At 50.7% G+C, this 10,867-nt stretch overlaps 1 protein-coding gene and 1 long non-coding RNA gene across 4 annotated transcripts in view; both read right to left on the reverse strand.

The window, feature by feature from the left end:
- Positions 1–2,573, reverse strand: part of CCDC50 (coiled-coil domain containing 50) — a 42,154-nt gene extending 39,581 nt beyond the window's left edge. The window contains exon 1 of one of the 2 annotated variants that reach the window (XM_040567587.1): positions 2,367–2,573. In XM_040567587.1, the coding sequence (XP_040423521.1) occupies positions 2,367–2,415 (49 nt within the window). In that variant the 5' untranslated portion in view covers positions 2,416–2,573. The remainder of the gene's footprint in view (positions 1–2,366) is intronic. The other variant, XM_040567588.1, reaches the window with a different exon arrangement.
- Positions 2,574–2,907: 334 nt separating this feature from the next.
- Positions 2,908–10,420, reverse strand: LOC121074877. 2 transcript variants are annotated; one of them, XR_005822589.1, is made up of 3 exons: positions 9,671–10,420; positions 7,654–7,901; positions 2,908–5,815 (listed from the first exon to the last, which is right to left on the reverse strand). It is a non-coding gene; the product is annotated as an uncharacterized LOC121074877 (long non-coding RNA). The 2 variants fall into 2 exon arrangements; XR_005822588.1 differs by having other exon boundaries at positions 2,908–7,102.
- Between the last annotated feature and the right edge of the window lie 447 nt (positions 10,421–10,867).

The raw sequence follows: 10,867 nt of genomic DNA on the forward strand, positions 1-10,867 counted from the left end.
ATCAAATAAAAACTTAAACCATTGCAATTTTCTTCAGTTCCAAAGAGCCAGGTACTGCCAGACCAGAGTGCAGGATCTCTCCTGCCCTGCCCCCTGACTCCCTTCTCTCTCCTCAGCGGTGTCAGACCAGCACTGAAATCAGGAGCCCGGGGGTTTTCCCTGCCACCACCAACCACACCGGTAAGGGACTGAGCCTCAGCCTCGGCTGCCAGGTGGTCCTTCCACAAAGCACTGTCACTGACCTCAGCCCTTTGGCAACGGCAGACAGGACCGCAGATGCACCCCCCGGAGAGGGGCAGGTCTGCACAGCTCCAGAATTACCTCCCCGGAGCCTCTCACACAGGGGCAGGGACACCTCTGGGTGCTGGGGCATGGCACGGTGCTGAGCTGGGCTGCAGAGCTCATTTAAAGCAGGCTGCGAAGCCCTGCCCAAGCTTCACTTCCAGCAGCGCATCGGAGCACAGGAGAGGAAAGACAGAGAGCAAGCAGAGCTCAAGCCAGTTTCTTTTACTCGCTTTATAAGTAACTAATTAAAATAATATTTCCAGGATGCTTTTGTCCCTGAAAGGCTCGCAAATTAGACCTCCAGTAAAAAAAAAAAAGAAAAGATTGACACACAGACAGCTGAGCAATCCCCCGGGGAGGGTCAAAAGAGCACGCAGCAAAAGCTGCCTTATGAAAAGAGAAAATGTCACAGGCACTTGAGAAGCAAGTGGAAATACTGGCAGAGATGCTCAGCCCACATATTGCAGCCACCACCAAAACCTTCAGCAAACGTCTTACAAGAGCTTTACTGACCACAGCGGTCAGAAAATGAACTCTGCATGCCTGGAAAAAGCGGCTTGGTAACAGCAGGCTGCAGCACCAAGCTCTAGCTTACTCTGCGAGAGTGTTTTGAGGTTATATCTTACAGCAGTAAACTCCTGCCCACTAAGCAAACTGGACTGGCTGAAGCAGTTTTCACCAGCAAAGCTCCATCGACGTCACGCTTTCAGCTAATATAAATGCCTTTAAAAATAAAAAAATAAAGGAAGTAAGCACAAGTAGTAAGCACCTAGCCACAGTCATCGGATTTTCCCTGCCATCCTTGCAGGGAAACGACCCCGCCTGTAGAGCAGCTTTGGAGCCCACAACAAAGGAGCAGGACGACGCTGTCGTGCAGCCGTCCCAGCCACCCGCGACCAGGGAGGAAAGCTGGACGTGGACAGACAGACACCCCTCCAAAAGGGGAGCAAGTGAAGAACAAAGTACTGGAACCACAACAATGCAGCAGGACCGTGCTCAGTTGTTAATGAATGACTAAACTGACCTTTGCCCAACACGGAGAAAGGGGATGTCTTTCCCGAAGGATCAACAGTGATTTCTGTATCAGGAACAATAAATATCCCCCCCAGGTACGGAAAGCGATGCTTTTCTTTCCTGCTTGGTGTTAACACTGGGCACGACAGGACCTAATCCAAAGCATAGCTCGGATTCAACACTTCGCACGACAAAAGCAAACGATATCTCTGAGCTACGAGCACGAGACCTGCCTGAGGCTTTGCACAGCGCAGCTCAGGCCTCACCTACTTTGCCCTCAGAGCTGCTGGGGACAGCACAATAACCCAAGCGCTATCGGGTATCAACAGCTCCCGTACCAGGGCGCTCCTGAAATGCCATCCACACTGCCCAGAGGCGTGAATTCACAGGGACGGGCTGAACTTCACCCCATCGCCACGCTTTCGTTCAGCATAAGCCGCCCCGACCGAGCGCGGCGAGCTCCCGCAAGCTGTAACTCAACGTTATCAGCCCGCTGCGGAGGTTAACCGGGTTAATTTCCTCGAGCAAACCACACCGGGCAGGCTCTAAGGATGAGCCCCTGGCAGCACCGAAACGACCAAGTGCGATTTCACTAATGACCATTAACAATTTCGCTAATGACCCAACGGGGCCAACGCTAAGCCCTGGAAGTTCAGGAGGCAGACGTGGGGTTTCGTCCACAAGCACTACGGGATGCGAGGGGTCAGCTCCCTGCACTAACACACACCCCTCTTCAGCTCCCGACTAGCCAAATAGCCAAATTCAGGCATGTTTTCAAAAAAGAAAAAGAAAAAAAAGGAAAAAAGAAAAAAAAGAAAAGAAATTAGGAATAAATACACGAGCTGCAAGGGAAACAAGTTGAGGAACACAGGCTGCATGTGCATGGGTTGCAGCGCCAACCCTAGCCCTGACGGACGGTGGGCTGGGCGGCCGGGCGGGGGCTGCAGGTGCCCCCCGGTGCCCCCCCGGTGTCCCCAGCGCCCCTCGGTGTCCCCCGGTGTCCTCGGTGCCTCCCCGGTCCCCCCGGAGCTCCCCCCGGCGGCACAGCGGGCTCGCCCCCGCCCTACCTTCCTTGACGCCGGGCAGCTTGGACTGGTCGATGCCGATCTCGGCCATGCTGCCCGTGCCGCTCCGCTCCGCTCCGCGCCGCTCGGTACCGCTCCGTGCCGCGCCCCGCCGCACCAAGCCGCCAGCGGCGGGCTCCGGCGGCAGCGGCCGTACGGGGCGGCGGAGGGGACAGAAAGGGCCGGGCCGGGCCGGGCCGGGGGACGGGGCGGGGCGGGGCGGGAGGGGGGGGGCGGGGGCTGCCGCTGCCGCCCCTCTGCCGCCCGCGGCCTCCCCCTGCCTGCTGAGGCCGGGGCCGGCGGGCGGCTGCCTCAGCCTGTCCCTTTTCCTTTTTTTTTTAATTCCTTTTTTTCCCCCCTTTCCCCCCTTCTTTTATCTTTTATCCCCTTTCTTATTTACTTATTTTTCCTTTCCTTATGTCTTATTGACTTCTTTATTTCTCTTCTCCTTTATTTCTTTTCTTCTTTATTTCTAAGACCCCTTCTATTTCCACTCCCCTGCCATGGGCAGGGACACCTCCCACCAGCCCAGGCTGCCCACAGCCCCATCCAGCCTGGCCTCGGGCACCTCCAGGGATGGGGCACCCACAGCTCCCCGGGGCAGCCTGGGCCAGGGCCTCACCGCCCTCTGAGGGAAGAATTTCGTCCTAATGTCTGATCTAAACCTACCCACTTTTAGTTTAAAGCCATTCCCCTTTGTCCTGTCACTCCCAACAAAGAATCCCTCCCCAGCTCTCCTGTAGCCCCCTATAGGTATGGGAAGGGATAAAACAAGCTGAAAGCCTGAGGCATTCACATGGCACCTTTAATATATCACAGCCAACGCTTGGACCCTGCATTCACAAACACGATCTTTAAGCTCTCGATCCCAGTGATCCTCAGTTTTCCTCTGTGCACACAGCTCTTTGCTTTGTCTCCTGTAATGGGTTTGTACCATCTTATCTAAGGCCAAAGCCAGCCACACAAATTAGTCAAGATTCCTGCAGTTCCTGGTGTCCACTATACAAATTACGTGGCTTCTCGTGCCTTCTCCAGCTCCCTTAATCAAGCAAACATGCTTCTTCTTGTGAGACCCTGCTGGGTGACAGCAGTGGGGCTGTGAGCTCTGCTATGGCCTGAGGAAACTTCAGGCTGACACCGTGCGTGGTGCTGAGGTCTTGGTGCTGGAAACAAGGGGAACATCTCCAGAGCTCAGAAGGGCTCTCAGAGCCCAGAAGGGCTGGAGTAGCCCCCCATGAGGGGCAGCACAAGTAAAACCAGCAAGCAACATCTCTCAGCGCCATTCCCCAGCACGGGGCCTTGCACACAGCATTTTCTTTGCCTTTGTGACATTGAACTTCTCACATCTTATCTTGATCTGGGGACACTCAGATGAAAACTCTGAGGCTGGAAGATGGCATGAATTATTTGAAGACTACAGGAGGTTTCAAAGACCTACAAAAACATGAGAATGACCACAGGGGGCCTGGAGATGAGAGAGAATTAAGCAGGATCCAGGAAATGTGAAGCTAATGTGAAGCTAGCACCGCAGCACAATGACGTTTTATGCTCCCAAAGGGCTCCTAATTGTGGTGGATCTCAGATCACCCTCCCGGCTCTCACTTGTGTCTAAAAGCTGCCGCTACCAGACAAAAGCATGGAAGGTGTCCCTTCTGCTAGACTGACATGGGCTTTTCCTGTGCAAATTGTACAGCAGCTAGCTTGACAATAGATGTTGCAGTGGATAGATTAATCCCAATAAAGCTAGGAAAATAACCACTTTATTTAAGATAAGAAAACACTTCAGTCTTTTGTAAAAGCAGGAACTCTCACAAGAGCTTAATCTCATAGGAAGACAAGCCCATCTCATTTCCCAGGACAAAAGCAGCTGGGAAGCTGATCCAGAATTTGAGCTGAAGTGCACGGCACACGTTTAACTCCTTTTTCATGGAGCACCTTCATTTGGGAGGGATATTTGCAGAGCTTTAGTCCAACCTCTGGCTTCAAAATTTGATGGGCTTGCTCTGGGCCTTACCCAGGTGAGTTTTAAGGATCTCCAAGGCTGGAGATCACACGACCGCCCTGAGCACTGTTCCACTCTTTCCTCATTGCAATTTTTCTCTTAAAAAACAGATGGATTTCCCCACGCTGCAGCCTGCAACTCCAGCCCCTTGTCCTTGCACCGTGCCCCATCTCTCTCTGTGGCAGACCCTGAGGACCAAGCACGCCATGACCAGAGGAATGTGGTCCATCAGACAGCTGCAGGCAGGGTCTCAACGATGGCCGGGACTGTGCTACTGGGCAAGTCTCAGTCCCCAGGGAGCCCAGGCACTGCCCCAAACAGCAGACATGTCATCCTGGGTCACCACGGAATGCCCTCCCAGCCCTCTGCGTGCTCCTGAAGGGATGTGTGAAGCACAGACTGGAACTATTAAAAACAGCTAAAAGCAACGCCATCTGGACTGGCCCTGAGAAAAGCCACAGTGAGATTCTGGGGGCGGGAGCTGCTAGGACCAGGAGCTGGGAGCACCTCGTGCAGCTCCGTTCCTTCTGCAGGCCACAAGACACAATTCTGTGCTTGCTTCTTAAATAAACCAGGCACCGCTCCAAGTGTCATGCTGTCATTTTAGGTCAGCAGGATAACAACTGTGAAATAAATTGGGCCTCATCAAGATGTTCGCTTTCAGCAGAACAGGCTTTGTTAAAGTTTCCTTAATGGTTGCAAGGCTAACCCTGACTGATGAGGCTGTTGTGGGGGCAGACAGAGGATAATGATCCTACAGGCAGGAACGTGTGTGTCAGTTACTGGTCGATGCAAAGGGATGGAAAAAACGGTTCTAGGTGTTTCGTGATATCAGATGCCATACAAACCTGTGTCCAAAACCTATGAGGGTTTTCCAACTGAGCAAAGATGCACTTTAGGAGAGATTTCAAGTCCTGTGCCAGAAATGGCTGATGAGAGGAAGCAATGTTACAGCACTTGGCAAGGAGCACCAAGAAGCAGGTGTGCAATTTCCATAGGTAGCTGAAGGGTTCAATTCAGGCTCCCTGGAGGAAAAGTGGAGCAGAAGCCTGCAAGGATTAGGGTATTATAAAACAAAGCACGCCAGGGGTTATAAATGGAGTGATTGCAACAGAAGAGCAAAGGAAACAAAATCCGTGCTTACGTGTAACATAATGGGAGGCAGCAGGAAAATCGTGAGCTGTGCACTTGCAGGGCTTTTGCTGACTTTCTAGTTGTAGAGAGAACCCATACAATGAGAAGTCAGGTATAATGCTGCTCACAGCTCAGCTACACGCACAGATCAGATGTTTGCACAGGCTGCCCAGGAAACTGCAATGTGCAAATGAGCTCGGCATCTGTGCCCGCAATTTTACATATGCATTTGCAAGGGTAGTAGTTCACCCCCAGCCCCAGTGAAGCAGTTAAGTTTCACATCAGCAAAAGAGACCAAAAGCGTTCCAAAATTCTCCTGCAACAAAGAAAGTGAGAAGTAATACTAAAACTGGTGGATTTACCGCTTTTCCCTCATCTGCTGTGCATCATGCTCTTTCATTTACTCTTACAGGTCAGAAGAACAGAAACCCCCAGAACAGATATTTGTTCTTCTCTTTGTGCTCTGCAGGGAGCTGCCTGCAAGCCTGCACAACAGAAGCATAAGCAACCTAATAAAAGTGGCAGGTAGTGGGGAAGCCCCTTGGCCTACCATCAGTTATTCAGGTACTACGTCCTGAATGAAATTCAACACTGATGTCGTTGGAAGAACTTTGGTGTGGGCTGATGTCAGTGCAGCTCTCATGTGGCACCAAGCTTGCTATATTCCACTGTGAACAACTGCTAAATTTACCGAAGATCACCTTTTGATTTCCACCCTCCCATCCTTTGCTGGTTAGAAAAAAATAAAATAAAAAATCTTGTGTTATCACTTCTGCCAGCCTTGATTTCCAAGGCCACTTTTAGGGCTTTGTGATGTGAGGAATGGATAGACCCTCAAATCTCAGTGGTATCCCTCCTTTTAAGTCATGATTTTGTATATACAAGTTCACATCCACAAAGCATTGATGTTCGCTCAACAAAACACATTTTGCATGTGCAGGAGCTACCAGAGAGTCTCAGGAGCCCTGTGTGCAAATGGCAAGCTAGGTAAGAAGACAGACTCTCAGAAATGCAAGTATTATGGTTGCCTATGCAAATTTCCTCAAAATAAAACAGATATATTTACCCTACAACACCTCCCCTGGGTGACCATTAGTGAGAAAATTTTCCAAAAAAAAAAACCAACACAAAAAACAAGTAATATTTCTCAGTAAGTCAAAGGCCATATGATGTAAACTGAGATGAGGAAGAGGGAGAAAGGGGAAGGACAGTGTGAAAGTTGGCACTGTTAGCAGAGTTGACCCCCATAGCCCTAAAAGTGCCCCAGCCAGCATTTCCAGCAGCAAATCACCCCATTTTGTTTACGGCCATGCTGCCCAAAGTACACGTACAAGCTGCATTCAATTTAGACTTACTGAGAATGGCTGATTGAAGTAGAAAGAAACGTGCAAAATCCAAGCAAAACATTCAGAGACGGATGGACACATGCACTCATTCCCATACAAAGGTTTCTGGCCACAGCAAAGGATCCTTGCAGAGGTCCTTGATGCAGGTAGCATTCAGCATCTTCAGCCCAACACTTGCAACAAGACAACTGAGAGGCGGTTCATTCCTCCTCAGTCACATGGGAAGCTGCCAAGTCCACATCAGCACGTACAGCAGGCTGCAAATTTTACCAGCTGGTGGCTGCGGCATGGTCTGGAGGACACACACAGTGCCCCACTGACAGCAGCCCTCGGGTGCTGGAGGGCTGGGGCTTGCTGAGGACAGCTCAGAATGTGCTAGCTCTGCAGAGGCTGCCTCAGAACCAGCACAGGTGCAGTGATAAAACAAGGGGGAATGGCTTTAAACTAAAGGAAAGTGGTTTAGATTAGATATTAGGAAGAAATCCTTTGCTATGAGGGTGGTGAGGCACTGAACAGGTTGCCCAGAGAAGCTGTGGATGCCCCATCCCTGGAGGTGTTCAAGGCCAGGTTGGACAGGGCCCTGGGCAACCTGATCTAGCGGGAGGTGTCTCTGCCCATGGCAGGGGGTTGGAACTAGGTGGGCTTTAATGTCTCTTCCAAGCCAGACCTTTCTATGATTCTGTGGAAAAAAAGGAGCTGAGGTTTGTCGCTGTTAGCAGGGTGATGGGCTTGTAACTGCTTTTGTGGAGGGCAAGTCCCAGCTCTAGGGCAGAAATCACATCTTATTTGCTGCATACTGATCTGTTACCTCAGTTACCACTTCCACAGGTGGCTGTTCTCTCATGTCCTACAGCTGATGGAGAGGGAAGATGTCCTGAAAACCAGCTCCTGCTCCAGATCACTCTCAGCATTCCTCTTTCTGTAGGCCAAGGAAGATTAGCCTCTGTAAGGTAATACTGTTCTTGTAAGGAAACATCACAGCATCACTTACTGGGCACTGAGTCCCTGCTGAGCTCAGGGACACTGCTCACACATCATCTGGGTTGGACTCAGGGCCTGCAGAAGGTGAGTCAGAACGGAGAAGGATCAAATTCAGAGTAAATCTGATGGTGTAACAAGGTCATTCCAGATCACACCACTTCAGGGCGCTGTCCTGGCTCAGCTAAATAACCCTTTGTGAGGAGGGATGGGAGACAGGTCTGGTCTGGAGGAGGTGCTCCAGCTTGGGATTAAGAGGCAGAGGTGCAAACAGCATCACGACTGTCTCTGGTCCCTGTTTTCTGTCCACAGGCTGCCTCCTCTCACACCCTATGCTTTAACAGTCCTGCATTGCTCTTTCAGCCCTCATTCCAGGAGAACACTTTGGAGCTGGTTTATTCTCTAAGAAGTTGAATGGTCTCCTGGCAGCCCTCGGAGTGGATGTGAAAGGCAGGCAGGAAGACCAGCTGCACTTCTTGCCCTCCTCTGCCTTAACCACGAGGCACTGCTTCTCTTTAGTGTGATCCCCCTCTGATGGGAGCTGGTGATGCTTCCCTCTGTGCCCTCCCTCAGTTGGCTGCAGTGAGGTGACAAGTGGAGCCATTTCATGCCCTGCCCGGGACCTTCATCTCTTCCTTTGCTAAGTGAGGAGACAGTTAAACCACAGCATCTCATTTTATGGCAGTAACAGGCCAAGCAACAGCTGAGTCCCAAAGACAAGCACGTAGAAGAGGGAACAAATTGCATGAGTCAGACTAAAAGCTTCATAAATATTGACTGGTTTTAACAGTCCCCTGAGGAACAGAGAATCTCATTTTATAACTACATCTCCCTCCTCTCAGGGAGTTGCAAGGGGGGCTGCTCTTCTGGCTTATGCGCACATTATTTTAATTCCTTTCCGCAGTGAAGCTGTGCTGTCCGAGACTTTGCACCAGCCCCAGCCAGCAGCAGGGTATCTGAGCACCTTCCAGTGGTGCTCTAAATAACAGGACCAGGTTGGGCTTTGCTCTCTCAGGTTCACTCTGGGGTAGAAGTGACACAGGCAGAGAAGAAATCAGATATTAAATATATAAAGAATGAAGGCTGAAGAGGGCAGGGTGTTTTTCAGTGTCTCCTTCTTTGATTCCTATCAGGTGAAGCACCATTGGAGAGAAAGAGGGACAGACAGCTGCAGGAATAAAGCAGAGAGAAGAGACAAGTGGTGCCAGGTCTATGATGGTTATGCAGGGAAGGACAGACACTAGGGGACTGCAGGGACTGCGCTACTGAGGAGGGGAATGGTTTAGTGGGCACACAAGTGGACAGACTGGGTAGGGGTATGCAATAGGATGGGGGAATGCACTGCGAGTCACTGCTCAGGACGGGAGGAAAATGATTCCCACCTTTCTGAATTCTTCTATGAAGCTCACCTCACCCCTGCTGTGAGGGCAGCTCTCCTTTCTTGCTGAGAAAAGCTCCCCAACTCCTCCCTCTTGCTGAGGCTGTTTTGCCTCCAGTCTGCCTTTCCCTCTACAGAGCACAATCCCTCCTTTTTTCCAGCTCTGTCATTCCCCACCCTCGTCTCATCCTTGGAAATGCTCTGTGCAAGAAAGCAGAGACACAGGTCTCCCCATATAGCACAGTGTAAAATCCTGTCTCCACCAGCTGGGATACCTGGTCTCAGCCAAGTCCCATCCTTGGTGCAGAGGTTGCAGGACAGTTTACACATCCTTTCTCCCAACCTTAAGCAAAGGCTCTTTTCCCACAGGTCCTCCCAGAGCAGGTCATTTGCTTTAGGACCAAACAAACAAAGCTTAAGTGGAGACCATAAGACCACAGTAAAGCCCATGAACACTGCTGAGGCTCACCTGAAATATATGATGCATGCGATGTTCTCAGGAAGCACTGGAAAAGAAAAATTCCTCCCTCTTTTCAAATCCCAAATACACAGCATACAAAGTGGTTTGGAAACCTGCCACTCTAAGCAAGGCTCTGGCTCTCCTGCTCACAGCAGCTCAACACTGCCTCCTGCATCTTGCAAGTTATTGAAGGAACATGATGAATTCCTCTAGTGAGGCTTATTCCAAAAAAAGAAGTGGTACTGCTTTGGGATTAAGCTAAAGTTTGGTTATCTGGGGACTCCATCTCTTCTAGATATATCCATTAGATTTAGAAGCAAAGCTCAAAGGGCTTCAGAGAAATGGGAATTTCATACAGAATACCTAGAAGTCTTTACTGCTCCAAGGTCTGCCTGGCAAAGAAAAGGGGGGTCAGCACACAGAAGCCCCCAAAGGGCCAGCAAGCCCCACACAGCAACACAGCCAGCAGAGCAGGTCCAGAGACAGCAGTCAAGTTCAATCATGAGCCCAGGTCTTCAGTCAGGTCATAAGGAAAGTCCATGGGGATGAGGCAGATCCAAGGTCAAGCTAGAAGCCAACCCACTGGTCAGAACCAGGTCCAGTGATGGCAACCAGGGTCAAACACACCCCAGCAAACAACAGATGTACACAGTGACAGGAGGGTTCTGAGGTCAAGCCAGGAACTCAGCGTACAGGTCAACACCCAGACCTGTAGGTGTTCTGGCCAGAGACACAGCTGACCAGCACCCCTCCAGCATACCTCAGAAAGAAAGATGGGTCAAGGGCTGAGCTTAAATGAGGCTCCTCAGCCTGCAGCAGAGAGGGTGGGTGGAGGCCCCAGCTGGGGCTGCTCAGGGCTATTAAGGTCTGTTAATGCCCTCGGGCATTGCAGCTGAGTTTAGCGGCATCCAGCTTGCCTGGGACAGGTCTTCTCCATTCCCACCCCCTGGGCTGGCTGGTTTGGCCACCCTGGTCAATTTTCCAGTTCAATTGGGTTGGATTACCAGATGTTTGCATAGTTTTATGAAAAGAGAAACTGCTATATGAAGAGACTTAGACAAATTAGGACCATATGAGCTCCCATCTTCAGGTTCTCACTATCTTTGAGCTCTAGACACACGTGCTCAGTGGATGGTGTAGAAGACATTATCACTGAGTGAAGTAATTGAGAGAATATGGACACTGTTGTTTTTCTATTGGGAATAA

The sequence above is a fragment of the Cygnus olor genome, chromosome 9 (assembly GCF_009769625.2).
Source record: "Cygnus olor isolate bCygOlo1 chromosome 9, bCygOlo1.pri.v2, whole genome shotgun sequence".
Classification (NCBI taxonomy): domain Eukaryota; kingdom Metazoa; phylum Chordata; class Aves; order Anseriformes; family Anatidae; genus Cygnus; species Cygnus olor.